Source organism: Sycon ciliatum, chromosome 7 (assembly GCF_964019385.1).
Source record: "Sycon ciliatum chromosome 7, ocSycCili1.1, whole genome shotgun sequence".
Taxonomy (NCBI): Eukaryota; Metazoa; Porifera; class Calcarea; order Leucosolenida; family Sycettidae; genus Sycon; species Sycon ciliatum.
Window position 1 is genome coordinate 29,503,067 of NC_088649.1, and position 18,850 is coordinate 29,521,916.

General features: G+C 46.2%; 1 protein-coding gene across 1 annotated transcript; it reads right to left on the bottom strand.

The window, feature by feature from the left end:
- Positions 1 to 8,001: 8,001 nt before the first annotated feature.
- On the bottom strand, positions 8,002 to 18,148 carry LOC135821808 (latent-transforming growth factor beta-binding protein 4-like). Its single transcript, XM_065334805.1, has 5 exons — positions 17,488 to 18,148; positions 14,519 to 15,256; positions 12,178 to 12,768; positions 8,299 to 8,610; positions 8,002 to 8,015 (listed from the first exon to the last, which is right to left on the bottom strand). The coding sequence occupies exons 1-5, from the start codon at positions 18,146 to 18,148 to the stop codon at positions 8,002 to 8,004; spliced, it is 2,316 nt and encodes a 771-aa protein (XP_065190877.1).
- Positions 18,149 to 18,850: the final 702 nt, after the last annotated feature.

The following is an 18,850-nucleotide window of genomic DNA, read 5'->3' on the forward strand; positions in this document are numbered from 1 at the left end:
TCAGGAGGTGTCAAATGTCACACCAGCATCATCAAACCGTGTACCTGGCCAGCTTTCACAGTACAGTCTTTGCGGAGAAACTCTGTTTATGTGCGTGTACATGTCATTGATTGTATGACTCGTACAGTTGTGGACTTGGAAATCTGGTCGCACGTCTAGTGGAGCCAGGGCGCTGGCCATGCAGCCTTGGATAAGCGGTACACACATGTATCTATGTGCTGCAGCGCGCTGGTCGCATCGGATCAACGTGTACACTGCACACACTGACCACACTGACAGTGTTCCGTACGCGCTGAGGGCGCCGGCCCCGGTCAATCGACTGGATTTCCATGTCGGCAACAGTACTTGTACTCAGTAGATGCGGTACTACTGTACTACTGTACTACTGTACTACTGTACTACTGTACTACTATACTACTGTACTACTGTACTACTATACTACTGCACTACTGTACTACTGTACTACTGTACTACTGTACTACTGTACTACTGTACTACTGTACTACTGCACTACTGTTATACTATACTACTGTACTACTGTACTACTGTACTACTGTACTACTGTACTACTATACTACTGCACTACTGTACTACTGTACTACTGTACTACTGTACTACTGTACTACTGTACTACTGCACTACTGTACTACTATACTACTGTACTACTATACTACTGCACTACTGTACTACTGTACTACTGTACTACTGTACTACTGCACTACTATACTACTGCACTACTGTACTACTTACTGCATTACTGTACTACTGTACTACTGTACTACTATACTACTGTACTACTATACTACTGTACTACTGTACTACTATACTACTGCACTACTATACTACTGCACTACTGTACTACTGCATTACTGTACTACTGTACTACTGTACTACTATACTACTGTACTACTATACTACTGTACTACTGTACTACTATACTACTGCACTACTATACTACTGCACTACTGTACTACTGCATTACTGTACTACTGTACTACTGTACTACTGTACTACTGTACTACTGTACTACTGTACTACTGTACTACTGTACTACTGTACTACTGTACTACTGTACTACTGTACTACTGCACTACTGTACTACTATACTACTGTACTACTATACTACTGCACTACTGTACTACTGTACTACTGTACTACTGCACTACTATACTACTGCACTACTGTACTACTGCATTACTGTACTACTGTACTACTGTACTACTATACTACTGTACTACTGTACTACTATACTACTGTACTACTGTACTACTATACTACTGCACTACTATACTACTGCACTACTGTACTACTGCATTACTGTACTACTGTACTACTGTACTACTATACTACTGTACTACTATACTACTGTACTACTGTACTACTGCATTACTGTACTACTGTACTACTGTACTACTGTACTACTATACTACTGTACTACTGTACTACTGTACTACTGTACTACTGTACTACTGCACTACTGTACTACTATACTACTGTACTACTATACTACTGTACTACTGTACTACTATACTACTGCACTACTGTACTACTATACTACTGCACTACTGTACTACTGTACTCTGTACTACTGTACTACTGTACTACTGTACTACTGCACTACTATACTACTGCACTACTGTACTACTGCATTACTGTACTACTATACTACTGTACTACTATACTACTGTACTACTATACTACTGTACTACTGTACTACTATACTACTGCACTACTATACTACTGTACTACTGTACTACTATACTACTGCACTACTATACTACTGCACTACTGTACTACTGTACTACTGTACTACTGTACTACTGCACTACTATACTACTGCACTACTGTACTACTGCATTACTGTACTACTATACTACTGTACTACTATACTACTGTACTACTATACTACTGTACTACTGTACTACTATACTACTGCACTACTATACTACTGCACTACTGTACTACTGCATTACTGTACTACTGTACTACTGTACTACTGTACTACTGTACTACTGTACTACTGTACTACTGTACTACTGTACTACTATACTACTGTACTACTGTACTACTGTACTACTGTACTACTGTACTACTGCACTACTGTACTACTATACTACTGTACTACTATACTACTGTACTACTATACTACTGCACTACTGTACTACTGTACTCTGTACTACTGCACTACTGTACTACTGCACTACTGTACTACTATACTACTGCACTACTGTACTACTGTACTACTGTACTACTGTACTACTATACTACTGCACTACTGTACTACTGTACTACTGTACTACTGTACTACTGTACTACTGTACTACTGTACTACTGTACTACTGTGTTTTGGGGGGACAGCCACAGCAAGGCTGGTTGCACTCTTGTGTCCAGAACACAGACAGAAAAACGTCCAGCGAAAACAACACCTCATAGAGTGACAGCATTGTGCGAGGTGAATCATACAGAAAAGCACAGCAATCGACAGAGCATCCGCACATTCCACACCTCGCACAACTTATAACCTGTATTGTAGCAGCAATATTGAGAAATCTATCAGAGAGAGAGAGTAACGCAGCGCTCTCACAATCATGATCTGTGTGTGAAAACCGTACAAAGCTCCTCATTGGGAGGGAGGGTGGGAAACCAGCTTGCAAAGCAAGAAAACAAAAGATGAGGGACTGCGGCGTACCAGTACGCCCAAAACTGTTGGACCTCGGTCCCAGACCTGTTCGTTCGAAAAGAACAACATTTCTTGTTTATTTCGTAAAACTCAGCCAACAAGAAATGAAAACTTCTTTTCTCACTCACACGTCAGTACTGCACACATACTCACACACACACTCTCTCTCTCTCACATACACACACACACACACTCACACACACTCATCACAGAATAACAACTGTAGTAGCATGCAGCGTATTCCACCTTTACGCACGGTCTACGGCATCGCTGGGCATTTGTTGCCAGGACAGTACCCAACACAGCTACCCTGCTGGAGCCCTTGGAGCAGGCGGTTGTACACCTGCTACTCCCAGCCCTCCTCGGTCGCCCCTCTCCAGGCTCTGCCGAAGGGAAGATCCTGGCTCTACCATGTCGTTTGGGTGGCCTGGGACTAATCATCGTCTCTTCGTTAGCAGAACAGTTCCACTCATCCTGCCACATCACCCAAACGCTGGTTGAGGGAATCCTCTCTGGCATGTCCTACCTGCCCGACGTCACGCAGCTTACGCTGCACAGGAAGTCCGAAGTCCGCAGCCGACAGCAGAATAAGGAGTCAACCATCGCCAAGGATGTCGTCTCAGCCGCTTCACAGGAATTGCAGCGTTGTGTGGAGCTTGCTTCGCTGAAGGGGGCCTCCAATTGGCTCACGTGCCGGCCACTGAAAGTCCACGGCTTTTCCCTCAGCAAGGCTGGCTTTCGCGACGCCATCCATGTTCGCTATGGCTGGGTCCCCCCAATGCTGCCGTCCACCTGCGTCTGTGGTCAGGCATTCAGCACCGCGCATGCCCTGTCGTGCCCTATTGGAGGGTATCCGTCACTCCGGCATAACGAGCTGCGAGACATCACCGCCTCACTGCTTTCACGCGTCGCACATGACGTAAGTGTGGAGCCGTCTCTCCAGCCACTTTCCGGGGAACGGATGAGGTATCGTACTGCAATCAGCGAGGATGGCGCCCGCCTAGATGTTGCTGCCAGCGGGGTGTGGGGCGGCCGTTTCGAGAGGACATTCTTTGATGTCCGGGTATTTAACCCTTTTGTCCGATCGAACACCGCTCCCTCCCTCAACAGCACGTTCACTAAGCACGAGAAGGAGAAACGGCGACACTATGAAGAGCGTGTTAGGGAAGTAGAGAAGGCATCGTTCGTCCCCTTGGTGTTTTGTGCCTCCGGTGGTCAAGGCAAGGCTGCCTCTGCTTTCCTCAAGCGCATTGCATCAATGCTGGCTGAGAAGCGGAAGGAACCGTTCTCCATGGTGATGGCTCACCTTCGTTGCCGCCTAGGGTTTGCCCTCATCAGATCGGCGATTGCAAGCTTAAGAGGTCATCGATCCAGGCGAGCACCTTTGGATCAGCAGCTGGAGTGCCCCTCAGCTCTAGTGAATGCTGAGTGTCGTCTGGGTTAACCCTCACCTCTTGTTATATGGCTGTATTGTTTTCGCTATTAGTTAGTTTTCTTTGTTATGATTTCTTTTTTTTCTTTTTCTTTTTTACCAGGCGTGGGCCATCCCCTGAATTCATAGGTGCCAAACATTCTTTTTTCTATAGTTTTCTTTGTTAATATGATTTCTTTTTTTCTTTTTCTTTTTACCAGGCGTGGGCCATCCCCTGAATTCATAGGTGCCAGACATTCTTTTTCTTTCTTTTTCTTTTTACCAGGCGTGGGCCATCCCCTGAATTCATAGGTGCCAACTGCACATGCAAAAAAAAAAAACTACTGTACTACTGTACTACTGTACTACTGTACTACTGTACTACTGTACTACTGTACTACTGTACTACTGCACTACTGTACTACTATACTACTGTACTACTATACTACTGTACTACTGTACTACTATACTACTGCACTACTGTACTACTGTACTACTGTACTACTGTACTACTGTACTACTGTACTACTGTACTACTGTACTACTGTACTACTGTACTCCATTCACACTGCATTTATTCGCACAGCAGAAAAGCAACCAACAGAAAATCACGGAATCATAGCAAACAAAACAAAATCATCGGATAATAAAAGTGTGGCTAGACACGGCTACTCCGCAAGAGTCTCAGTCACGCAACTGACAGTCGTTGACTGCCAGCACAACAGGAGTGGCAGCATCCAAACGACTGCGGTAGGGAGAAGCACGGTGACCACGGAGGCTCATGTTGCAGGATCGAACCAAAGCAAAGGAGACAAGAGAGCGGATCCAGGACATGACGGAGGAGTAGGGTTCATGCCGCTTCTCCGAAACCATATGGCCAAGACGCTTCAGGAAAGCGTGTACTGTACTACTGTACTACTGTACTACTATACTACTGTACTACTATACTACTGCACTACTGTACTACTGCATTACTGTACTACTGAACTACTGTACTACTGTACTACTGTACTCTGTACTACTGTACTACTGTACTACTGCACTACTGTACTACTATACTACTGTACTACTGTACTACTGCACTACTGTACTACTGTACTACTGTACTACTGCACTACTGTACTACTATACTACTGTACTACTGTACTACTGTACTACTGTACTACTGTACTACTGTACTACTGTACTACTGTACTACTGTACTACTGTACTACTGTACTACTGTACTACTGTACTACTATACTACTGTACTACTGTACTACTGCACTACTGTACTACTATACTACTGTACTACTATACTACTGTACTACTGTACTACTATACTACTATACTACTGCACTACTGTACTACTGTACTACTGTACTACTATACTACTGCACTACTATACTACTGCACTACTGTACTACTGCACTACTGTACTACTGTACTACTGTACTACTGTACTACTGTACTACTGTACTACTGTACTACTGTACTACTGTACTGTGTTGATTCTTCACAAAATGTGTTATTTTGCCCGTACAAGAGGCTCAGTAAACTGTACTACTGTACTACTGTACTACTGTACTACTGCACTACTGTACTACTGTACTACTGTACTACTGCACTACTGTACTACTGTACTACTGTACTACTGTACTACTGTACTACTGCATTACTGTACTACTGTACTACTGTACTACTGTACTACTGTACTCTGTACTACTGTACTACTGTACTACTGTACTACTGTACTACTGTACTACTGTACTACTATACTACTGCACTACTGTACTACTGCACTACTGTACTACTGTACTACTGTACTACTGTACTACTGTACTACTGTACTACTATACTACTGTACTACTGTACTACTATACTACTGTACTACTGTACTACTGTACTGGCATCGCTGGGCATTTGTTGCCAGGACAGTACCCAACACAGCTACCCTGCTGGAGCCCTTGGAGCAGGCGGTTGTACACCTGCTACTCCCAGCCCTCCTTGGTCGCCCCTCTCCAGGCTCTGCCGAACGGAAGATCCTGGCTCTACCATGTCGCTTGGGTGGCCTGGGACTAATCATCTTCTCTTCGTTAGCAGAACAGTTCCATTCATCCTGCCACATCACCCAAACGCTGGTTGAGGGAATCCTCGCTGGCATGTCCTACCTGCCCGACGTCACGCAGCTTACGCTGCACAGGAAGTCCGAAGTCCGCAGCCGACAGCGGAATAAGGAGTCAACCATCGCCAAGGATGTCGTCTCAGCCGCTTCACAGAAATTGCAGCGTTGTGTGGAGCTTGCTTCGCTGAAGGGGGCCTCCAATTGGCTCACGTGCCGGCCACTGAAAGTCCACGGCTTTTCCCTCAGCAAGGCTGGCTTTCGCGACGCCATCCATGTTCGCTATGGCTGGGTCCCTCCAATGCTGCCGTCCGCCTGCGTCTGTGGTCAGGCATTCAGCACCGCACGTGCCCTGTCGTGCCCTATTGGAGGGTATCCGTCACTCCGGCATAACGAGCTGCGAGACATCACCGCCTCACTGCTTTCACCCGTCGCACATGACGTAAGTGTGGAGCCGTCTCTCCAGCCACTTTCCGGGGAACGGATGAGGTATCGTACTGCAATCAGCGAGGATGGCGCCCGCCTAGATGTTGCTGCCAGCGGGGTGTGGGGCGGCCGTTTCGAGAGGACATTCTTTGATGTCCGGGTATTTAACCCTTTTGTCCGATCGAACACCGCTCCCTCCCTCAACAGCACGTTCACTAAGCACGAGAAGGAGAAACGGCGACACTATGAAGAGCGTGTTAGGGAAGTAGAGAAGGCATCGTTCGTCCCCTTGGTGTTTTGTGCCTCCGGTGGTCAAGGCAAGGCTGCCTCTGCTTTCCTCAAGCGCATTGCATCAATGCTGGCCGAGAAGCGGAAGGAACCGTTCTCCATGGTGATGGCTCACCTTCGTTGCCGCCTAGGGTTTGCCCTCATCAGATCGGCGATTGCAAGCTTAAGAGGTCATCGATCCAGGCGAGCACCTTTGGATCAGCAGCTGGAGTGCCCCTCAGCTCTAGTGAATGCTGAGTGTCGTCTGGGTTAACCCTCACCTCTTGTTATATGGCTGTATTGTTTTCGCTATTAGTTAGTTTTCTTTGTTATGATTTCTTTTTTTCTTTTTTCCTTTTTACCAGGCGTGGGCCATCCCCTGAATTCATAGGTGCCAAACATTCTTTTTCTTTAGTTTTCTTTGTTAATATGATTTCTTTTTTTCTTTTTCTTTTTACCAGGCGTGGGCCATCCCCTGAATTCATAGGTGCCAGACATTCTTTTTTCTTTCTTTTCTTTTTCTTTTTACCAGGCGTGGGCCATCCCCTGAATTCATAGGTGCCAGACATTCTTTTTTCTTTCTTTTCTTTTTACCAGGCGTGGGCCATCCCCTGAATTCATAGGTGCCAACTCTTTAAAACAAATCACGAATCGCGTGATTACAAGATCAAAAAAAAAAGAAAAAAAGAGTTCATGCACTGCAAAAAAAAAACTACTGTACTGTCTGCCATTCACTTCCACACTAGCAAAACATTCATGTACATGTACATGTCATACCATGGCATGCATGGATATGTACAGTAGTGGACCTACATACATGTATACACTGAAAATGTGCGATAAGACTTTCAAATACAGTCGGGGGGGGGGGGGGGGAGGTGGGGGGAGTCTATTCGAAATGCGATACGTTTACAACAAAAAGTGCGAACTTATGAGATGCTACCTAACGGAGCTGTACTAGCCAAACCTACAGCTAAATGACCTTACCATTGTATCCTTGATGACAGACGCACGCATAGCTTCCTTTGGTGTTTGAGCACCTTGACTGAGCATGACAGTTGGTAGTGTAAGAACTATTAGTACATTCATCGATATCCACGCAAGATATTCCATCCTTCAAGTAGCCAGTACTGCAATTGCAACGGAAAGAACCAGGAACGTTGTCACATTCAGAGTTTACACTGCACACTGGTAAAGCTCCACCACATTCATCATTGTCTTCGCATGTCGTTCCATTGCCAGAGAAACCATTCTTGCAACTGCAAGTAAAGTTTCCTGCACTGTTGCTACAGATAGCATCAGAATGGCAGCTGTGAGCGCCAGTTGAGCATTCATCTATGTCCCCACAGAACTTTCCTGTTCCGGTATAACCATGTTTACAAGCACAAGTAAAGCTTCCAACGGTATCCGTACACTTGGCATTCTCGTCACACGGTGATTTCAGGCACTCCTCAACATTCACACAACTCTTTCCATTACCCCTGTATCCTGAATTACATGAACAACTGAAGTTACCAATGTTGTTCTGACAAGTGGCATCCGACGAACAGTCGTGAAGATCACGTGCACACTCGTCCACATCTGAACAGTAGGTACCTGGACCTTCATAACCTGGGTCACATGAGCAATTATGACCTCCCACCGTGTTGGAGCACATCGCGTTGTCATGGCAATCATGACTGCCATTCTGACATTCGTTGTGATCAATGCAGTTCGTCCCGTTACCTGAAGTGTACAAAAACATGAGCACATATGACCAGCACTCAGTTTCATGGTATTGAATTGTCTTAAAATGCGCAAATGGCGACGGTCTGTGCATAGGTCACAATGATTCGACCTTGCTGCATTTTATACTGACTTTTCGACAATAGACCCATCACGCAATCCCAAATTTGGGGTGCATTGCGTCATGGAAAAAGTGAGCACCCTGCCGGAATGTGGGCAGAAAGCTGAGAGATCGAGAGTCGAGTTGTTTTGTTTTGTTTGTCAGTTTGGAGTTTTCATTTCGTCTGCAATTTTGTCAATCTACTGTAGGAGATATTCTAAGTGTTTAGTTGTCTGTTCAGTGACTATTGTAGCATGGCTGACTGTGTCGGAAATAAACCAGCGAAGAAAAAAGCAAAGCGAGTTACGGGCAGTTCTTGTTGTGTTCCTGAATGCTCCAATGCTTATGGGAAAAATCCTGAAATATCCTTCCACGATTTTCGGTCCAGCAATTCCCTTCTGGGGAAGTGGTTGCAGGCCATTCGTCGTGATATTGGGCCGAATTTTCAAATCACGGAACCCACCAAGGTATGCAGATCACACTTCCTCCCAACGGACTACAAGTCCCCAACAAAACGAGCGCTGAAAAGGAGGGAGACGCAGGGTAAGGGTGGCTAGCCAAAGAAGCTCTTGAAGGACGATGCTGTTCCGTCAGTGTTTTCCTTTCCTCCAACAACTACGCAAGCCACTGCACGCAGGCCTCCTACGAAGCGCCGGCTGTCTAATAGTTCCAGTAGTGCACCTGATGATGAGATTGGCGACGAGGTGTGTGAGGACAATACCCCAACGTACGACGACCTGGAGAAAGAGAATTCTGAGCTGGGGGGGGGAGAAAGCCAAGCTTCAAGCTGAAGCTGCACTGATGCGAACCAAGCTGGATGCTGTGGAGAAGGAATGTGCTACAGAAAGGGAGAAATCGACTTTTCTGGCTGACCAGCTGGCCGGTGCAAAGCAGAAGGAAACCCGACCAATCGCATTTTGCATTTCAAGATTTGTTGGCAGAGCTGCCATGGTCCGCGTATTCACCGGCTTCACCAGTATTGCGATGTTCATGGCCTGCTTTAATTTCCTGTTACCTGATGCCCGGACTATGCACACATGGCAAGGAGGACGTACCAAGGTGAATGATGTGCGGACATTGACGAAGCCTGGCCCAAAGCTGAAGCTATCCCTAGAACGCCAGTTCTTCTTCTTCTTCTGTGTACGCCTAAGAACTGGACAAACACTGGATGAGCATGGAGACAGATTTGATGTTGATGCATCAACACTATCGAGGTACTTCACAGCTTGGATGAATTTATTGTACTTCAAATTTAAAGAGCTATTAGTCTTTCCATCTCGTCGGCGTGTGGACCGCAATATGCCCGAGTGTTTCAAGAACTACTACCCCTCAACTAGAATCATAATTGACTGCACGGAAATCTAGTTTGTCACAACAAAGTGCTGGGTTTTCCACTTACAAAAACCATACAACTGTTAAATCTCTAGTTGGAATTAGTCCAGATGGTGCCTTTACTTTCGTCTCGCCACTGTTTGAGGGCTCTATCTCCGACAGAGACATTGTGATTGAGAGCGGTTTGCTGCCATTGCTGGAGTTCGGAGACAGTGTCATGGCGGACAAGGGGTTCAACATTCAGGACCTCCTGCCTCCCTATGGTGCTCGTTTGAACATCCCGTCATTTAACACAAAGGCTCACCAAATGCTGCCGCAAAATGTAATAGCAACCAAAACCATTGCTTCTGTCAGAATTCATGTCGAAAGGGCCATTAAGCGAGTGAAGGAGTTTCGCCTTCTTACTGGTGTGGTTGAGAACAATTTGTATGATCTGTAGGAGCAAACTATCTTCACTGCCTGTATGCTCTCCAATTTTCAGCCAGCATTGGTTGCGCGTTGAAGCACACTTTCAAGTCGCAGCATGTTTTATTCATCAGCGTTACAGTTCCTTGTTAGCACACTGATAGACCGTGTCCCCATACTCCAGTGCTCGCACATAGATTTCAGTTCATTTTATATAAAAAAAACTATTTTCACCGCCTGTATGCTCTGCAACTTTCAGCCAGCATTAGTTGCGCGTTGCAGAATACTTTCAAGTCGCAGCATGTGCTATTCAACAGCGTTGCAGTTCCTTGCTGGCACACTGATAGACAAGTGTCCCCATACTCCAGTTCTCGCACACAGATATCAGCTCATTCTTATAAGTAACTATCTTCACTGCCTGTATGCTCTGCAACTTTCAGCCAGCATTAGTTGCGCGTTGAAGCACACTTTCAAGAGAATGAAGTTGAAGACACCACTGCAGCTGTACTTATGGTTGATAAATGAGCCGTCAGATGCAAAAAGGTACCTTATGACATTTTTGGCCAAATTGAGTTGACGATTGTTTCAGATACTACCTGGTGAGGAGAGTGTCATGCAAAAAACCAGGTCCAGAAATCTCAATTCATCATAGAGTTACCCTGGAAACTATCCGGACTATCAATCACCTATTCACAGAAAATACTTTTTCGAACGTGATTTTCCGGCTCAACTGCAAAACGTCATAAGGTACATTTTGCATCTGACGGCTCAAGTATGTTGGTAAAGACACAATATACCACAACAACACCACATTGCGCTCTTGGCCGATCCAATCTCTGCACTCACATCACCATCACCACAGCGAGGACAATTCCGGTATATAGATTGATATTGACAATGACCCTCCAGACAGCTGTTTCGCTCCTGAGCTCATCAGTGGAGGCATATTATGATGTTGAATGAAATAATAATAAAAATAGACTGATCTTTATAGGGCTAAATTGGTAAAGACACACCTGGCAATATGGCGGTAAACACACGCCTGCCCACACGCACTCTCTAGGCTGCAAAGTTCTGGCACTCAAGCCGAAACAGTGTTCATTCGGCACAGCACTACACAGCAACTGTGAGCGCCGGAAGGTAATGCTTGAAATAACACTGCTAAAGAGCCGGAATTATCTTCTCAAGCAAAGCATTATCTCGGGAAATCCTTTGAATGAAAACTTCATCGGGGGACCACACAACAAAATCAGCATTTTCCACATTGCATACATGCATTTGCACTTGCCCTTGAAAATACTAAGTATGTGAAGGGTTCAACCCTAATTCCGATTCTCTGCTGACGAGACAAGAACTCGGCTTTGCAGCAACTTCTTTCAGGGGCGTGCCATTCCGAAGTGTATACGGGCACTTCACTTCGACCACACTCTCAGGCACTCCATCACTCAGTACAAGGCCATCTGGCGAAGCACTAAGCCATGGCTTGTCCACATGAATGACCAGGCCTGACGCGACAACCGATACTTACTTGCTTGCAGAATACGATGCGGGGGCGTCCGGCTCATGCTTGATGCCATAGCGCATGGCTGCTGTAGGGTATGAGCTTGGGGCTAATTTCCGTCTCACTATGGCGGTGAAGTTATCGCCTCTGCGCCGGCAGATGGATTTCGCCAGAGTCGCAGTAACTCGTACACGGCGCTCTGCAAACCAAATTGGTGTTGCCGACTGACCTCTGGTGCTCTTCTCATTCTGCTTCGCTTCCTCAGACGTTACAAACACATGCGCAGCGTAAAATTCATCAGTGGAGGTAATGTCTGATGATACCAAAGACAGATCCGTTGTAGCAGTAGCAGGCTCTTCCTCGTCTGATGAGCAGCTAGCAGAACCACTGCCACCATCACTTTCACTGCTACTAGCTTCCGAAGGGAGAGGCGAGGGCTGGAGAAGGCAAAGCCAGGTGGAAGTTCCGTACATCTTCACACGGCCAGAATCGTCAGCTGCTAAACCGTCGTCCTCAATTGCCTGCAGTGCACTGGTCAGCTCAGCAACTCCAAGCGGGTTGGGTAAGCGCATGTTTGTAGGCCGTGGGTCGTAGAATGGTATCTTCTTCTTCTTCCGCGCCTTGTCCCGCCTGGCAAACATGTCTTTCCGCAGGTGAACAGTCAGGACTCGTCGGGGCTTAATGCGAGTAGTGCGAGGACGGTTCCACTGCATCAGCTTCTCCGTACATGTCTTGGCTGCCTCCTCCCGCAAACCCAGCCGTACAAAGTCCTCCAGCGCGTGGAGCAAACTAGCAATATGGTTGCATGACCCAGCCAATCCTGCGGGGCACGTGCAGAGTGCAACACTAACAACAGGGACGTGGGTGCTGGCATTCTTAGATGTGGTGCAACACAGACACACCTGGTACTGCCTGTCCTTGCGCATGCATGGCAGAACTGTGGCTCGAATGTAACAGAATCCAGGATTGCTGGGAAGACAATGGAATTGAAGCTTCTGTACATGGCCCGACTTAAAGAAACGGTATCCCTTGTCAAGCCCTTGATAGGCACGGAATTTCTGGTTCACTGCTGCTTGAACATCACTGTCATCATCACCACTATCATCATCATGTGAGCTCACGCAAGCACTGGCGTCCACAGATTTCCCAGTAACCACTTCATGCACAGAGCTCTTAGTGAAATGTTGACAAATCGTGCGGAATGTGAACATGGGAAGACTGGCGAGGTTGCTCTCCCACCCATCAGCTGGATATGGTGGAACAGCTTTCAGGTTGGGATTGGAAACTCCAGCAGATCTCAATTTCTCCGCCTTCGCAGCAACATTTGCTCCACCATGCATCAGGGTCGACGATTTTGGAGTCCAAAGCAGCATTGATGTAGTCCTTCACTCTGCAATCACGACATGAAAAGAATAAAAAATTATAAAATCTACTCAAGATCACAAAACACACAAATCTACTCAAGGTCACGGAACTACCAATAACCAACCAAGAAGTAAGCAACTTACCGCTTCAACAAATCCGGTTTCTTCCTTGTCTTCCTAGCTCCACGACATGCAAGCCATCGCTTCAATTCTTGGACATTCAGCTGCTCCGGTACTCGAGCAGATCCATCGGGGTTGGTACCAAGTGAGCCGCCAGGAACGTCGTCCTCCGTCAAACAAATCTCAGCCATGACCGATGTCAGGCGATGTTACTAGCTACAGCTGAGGTAGTCTACTACTGCTACTGTGAAGACAAGACTGAAGAGCAAGAAGAAGAAAAACAGCGGATGCTCAACTCGAATACTGTTGCACTCCAAGTTCAACTCCAAGACTACGAGACAAAAAAATTAGGCAGGCTTCTGCAGCTGCATGCCCACAATTCGGCACGCGCGCGATAGTGATGGGTCACCGGTTACGTCATTGCGCAATGGGCTTATTCAGGGGGGGGGGGGGGTGATGCACCGGATGCGGGTCCCAATCCATGTGCACCCCCTAACAATTTCGACCTAGGTTCAGCGAGCTCATAATGACGTGTTCTATGTTTTCGAAGAAAAAATGAGGGAGCGGCTTACACTCTGGAAAAAACGGTACCCCCATATGAACCGTATCCGGACTTCCAAGTTGCGGCCATCTCGGTCTGCCTGGCACCCTATCGAGGAGTCTTACTGGAACAATAATTACTATTCATTTGTAAATTCTTGCGGGAATAGCGACGTCATTTGCCAGGTCCTTGCCGCTTTGCCACTGAGACGCATGCGATTCAGAGTTACTGGCGCTGCAAAGTGGAAATGTATAGGCAGTGCCCGGTCTTGGATTGCCCCAAATAAGAGAGATATGAGTACAGCTAGTGGCTATCCGACATATCGACAATTTTCACAAAAAGAAAAAATTTAGTTAGGATCCTCCCCCACCCAAAAAAAGATTGACTTGACAGCAAGAATGCCTTGATGTCTCTCATATCAATATTTCCAAAACGAAACTTCCCTTGGCTCACCCACCCATAGACGAAACTTATGCTCTTCATTTAAAAGATGGATAGGGATGCCCCTTAGAGTACCAAACAAGTCCTAACTTAAATAGCTTTACCATTGTGTCCTTGATGACAGGCGCACACATAGCTTCCTTTGGTGTTTGAGCATGTTGAATGAGCATGACAGTTGGTAGTGTAAGAACTATTAGTACATTCATCGATATCCACGCAAGATATTCCATCCTTCAAGTAGCCAGTACTGCAATTACAACGGAAAGAACCAGGAACGTTGTGACATTCAGAGTTTACACTGCACACTGGTACACCTCCACCACATTCATCCTTGTCTTCGCATGTCTCTCCATTGCCAGAGAAACCATTCTTGCAACTGCAAGTAAAGTTTCCTGCACTGTTGATACAGATAGCATCAGAATGGCAGTTGTGAGCGCCAGTTGAGCATTCGTCTATGTCCCCACAGAACTTTCCTGTTCCGGTATAACCATGTTTACATGCACAAGTAAAACTTCCAACGGTGTCCGTGCAGTTGGCATTCTCGTCACACGGTGATTTCAGGCACTCGTCAACATTCACACAACTCTTTCCATTACCCTTGTATCCTGAATTACATGAACAACTGAAGCTACCAATGTTGTTCTGACAAGTGGCATCCGACGAACAGTCGTGAAGATCACGTGCACACTCGTCCACATCTGAACAGTAGGTACCTGGACCTTCATAACCTGGGTCACATGAGCAATTATGACCTCCCACAGTGTTGGAGCACATCGCGTTGTCATGGCAATCATGGCCGCCATTCTGACATTCGTTGTGATCAGTGCAGTTCGTGCCGTTACCTGAAGTGTACAAAAAAACATGAGCACATATGACCAGCACTCAGTTTCATGTTATTGAATTGTCTTGAAATGTGCAAATGGCGACGGTCTGTGCATAGGTCAATATGATTCGACCTTGCTGCAATTTACACTGACTTTTCAACAATTCAGGGGGGGGGGGGGGAAGATGCACCGGATGCGGATCCCAACCCATGTGCACCCCTAACAATTTCGACCTAGGTTCAGCATGCTCATAATGACCATGAATGACATGCACCAGCCGTCCTACACATATGCGGTCGTGCACCTCCCATTTATGAAACCCATGGCTTTATAGCTGAGACTGGCTATATAGTTGATTATACCTAACTCCATATACACCCACACTCATATACCAGATCTCCCACGCAGTTTATAAATTTCCATATACACTGTTCAATATACACCACTAAGGAGGTATATACACCACTGAGGAAAACCATCAGAAAAAAACCCACTGAGGAGCTTTCTTTCTCTAATTAGGAGTGTATATAGCTTTCTTTCTCCAAAGCTATATTCACTCCTTTTTAGGGAAAGAAAGCTATATTCACTCCTTTTTGCTCTTGAGCTTGCGCATGGAGAGGTATGAATATAATATAACAAGGGACCTCGTGTATATCGAGAAGTATCGACCAGTTATAAAAACTTCGGCTTCGCCTCGGTTTTATGCTGGTCTATATTTTTCGAAATACACTCGGTCCCTTGTTATAATATATACATATCTCTCCATGCTTTTAAAGGTGCGGATATACTGTAAGCGGCCTTGCACCTTCCTAAAAGGGGGACCAGCGGATATACCGTAAGCGGCCTTGCACCTTCCTAAAGAGGGGAGCCAGCGGATATACCGTAAGCGGCCTTGAGCCTTCCTTCAAAGGGGGACCGGCTACGCCCCTGAATGCAGCAAGATGGCGTCAGACTAAACAGCATTTCCCTACAGTCCATTCATTGGAAACTGGCACCCTAACTTTTGGTGTCTCTCTCAGGTAGTTGTAGATATCGTGAAAACAACAGTACACCCTGCAGTGTGTGACCCGTGCAATTAATCCTTGCCACATTGTAGGCCAGAAAAGTCCAAGAACAGGGAAATAGAAATTCAGCCAGGTTTTACAATATTAGGAGAGGTATGCTGTGGCAAAAATGTACGGAGAAGCAGATCCAAAACCGAGATTTTCGAGATTTAAAGAGGGTTTTTGATCCTCAATTCGGCCCAAATCCGACTTTCAAAAGCCAGCGGGCCAGTTTCCGATGAATAGACTGTAAGCGTCAGGTTTTCAATTGTGCCCGTTTATAGTATGGCGCCAGGCCTACCATTCAACACATCAAGAACATAAGAACCGCACCAGGGAGAACACATTCACGATTCCCGTGAGACCCGGCTAGAGGTAGAGTGTTACCGCATCCGCTTGAACGCCACCACGATCGAGGATGAAAGATCAAGGATCACCTTACAGAAGATACCGTATAAGCCGTACTTTGCACACTCAATTTTCACCACCCAAATTGGGGGGGGGGGAGGGTGTGGCTTTTACTCCGCTGATCAAATTAACGGTGATAAATAAGTTAGATGTGGTTCGTAGAAAAGATGAGGGAGCGGCTTACACTCCGGAAAAAAACGCTACTCCCATGTGAACCGTATCCGGACTTCCATGTTGCGGCTGTCTCGGTCTGCCTGGCACACTGTCGAGGAGTCTTCCTGGAACAATAATTACTATTCGTTTGTAAATTCTTGCGGCAATAGTGACGTCATTTGCCAGGTCCCTGCCCCTTTCCCAGTGAGACGCATGCGATTCAGAGTTACTGGCGCTGCAAATTGCAAATGCATAGGCACTGGCCGGTCTTTGATTGCCTCAAATAAGAGAGATATGAGTGCAGCTAGCGGCTATCCGGCATATCGATAATTTTCACAAAACGAAAAAGTTTGGTTAGGATCCTCCCCACCCAAAAAAAGATTGACTTGACAGCAAGAATGCCTTGATGTCTCTCATATCGATATTTCCAAAACGCAACTTCCCTTGACTCACCCACCCATACACGAAACTTATGCTCTTCGTCTATAAGATGGATAGCTATGCCCCTTAGAGTACCAAACAAGTCCTAAGTTAAAATATGAGCTTTACCATTGTGTCCTTGATAACAGACGCACACAAAGCTTCCTTTGGTGTTTGAGCACGTTGAATGAGCATGACAGTTGGTAGTGTAAGAAGTATTAGTACATTCATTGATATCCACGCAAGATACTCCATCCTTCAAGTAGCCAGTACTGCAATTACAACGGAAAGAACCAGGAACGTTGTGACATTCAGAGTTTACACTGCACACTGGTAAAGCTCCACCACATTCATCCTTGTCTTGGCATGCCTCTCCATTGCCAGAGAAACCATTCTTGCAACTGCAAGTAAAGCTTCCTGCGCTGTTGCTACAGATAGCATCAGAATGGCAGTTGTGAGCGCCAGTTGAGCATTCATCCATGTCCCCACAGAACTTTCCTGTTCCGGTATAACCATGTTTACATGCACAAGTAAAACTTCCAACGGTGTCCGTACAGTTGGCATTCTCGTCACACGGTGATTTCAGGCACTCCTCAACATTCACACAACTCTTTCCATTACCCTTGTATCCTGAATTACATGAACAACTGAAGTTACCAATGTTGTTCTGACAAGTGGCATCCGACGAACAGTCGTGAAGATCACGTGCACACTCGTCCACATCTGAACAGTAGGTACCTGGACCTTCATAACCTGGGTCACATGAGCAATTATGACCTCCCACAGTGTTGGAGCACATCGCGTTGTCATGGCAATCATGGCCGCCATTCTGACATTCGTCGTGATCAATGCAGTTCGTGCCGTTACCTGAAGTGTACGGAAGCATGAGCACATATGACCAGCACTCAGTTTCATGTTATTGAATTGTCTTAAAATGTGCAATTGGCGACGGTCTGTGCATAGGTCACAATGATTCGACCTTGCTGCATTTTACACTGACTTTTCGACAATTCAGGGGGGGGGGGGAAGATGCACCGGATGCGGATCCCAACCCATGTGCACCCCTAACAATTTCGACCTAGGTTCAGCATGCTCATAATGACCATGAATGACATGCACCAACCGTCCTACACATATTCGGTCGTGCACCTGCCATTGATGAAGCCCATGGCTTTATAGCTGAGACTGGCTATATAGTCGAATATCTCTCCATGCCTTAAAGGTGCGGATATACGGTAAGCGACCTTGCACCTTCCTAAAAGGGGGACCAGCGGATGTACCGTAAGCTGCGTTGCACCTTCCTTAAAAGGGGGACCGGCTATGTCCCTGAATGCAACAAGATGGCGCCAGACTTAACAGCATTTCCCTAAGCGTCTGGTTTTCAATTGTGCCCGTTTATAGTATTGCGCCAGGCCTACCATTAAATACATCAAAAACATAAGAACCACACCAGGCAGAACACATTCACGATTCCCGTGAGACTCGGCTAGAGGTAGAGGTTTTCCGCATGAGCTGGAACACCACCACGATCGAGGATGAAAGATCAAGGATCACCTTACAGAAGATACCGTATAAGCCACACTTTGCA

Coding starts and splice junctions, on each gene's coding strand:
- LOC135821808 (XM_065334805.1), bottom strand. CDS start 18,148: ATGCTTCCGTACACTTCAGGTAACGGCACGAACTGCATTGATCACGAC. Junction 12,769..14,518: donor CTGTCATCAAGGACACAATG/GTAAAGCTATTT, acceptor CGTGCCCCGCAG/GATTGGCTGGGTCATGCAAC. Junction 8,611..12,177: donor GAATGAGAAGAGCACCAGAG/GTCAGTCGGCAA, acceptor TGTACACTTCAG/GTAACGGGACGAACTGCATT.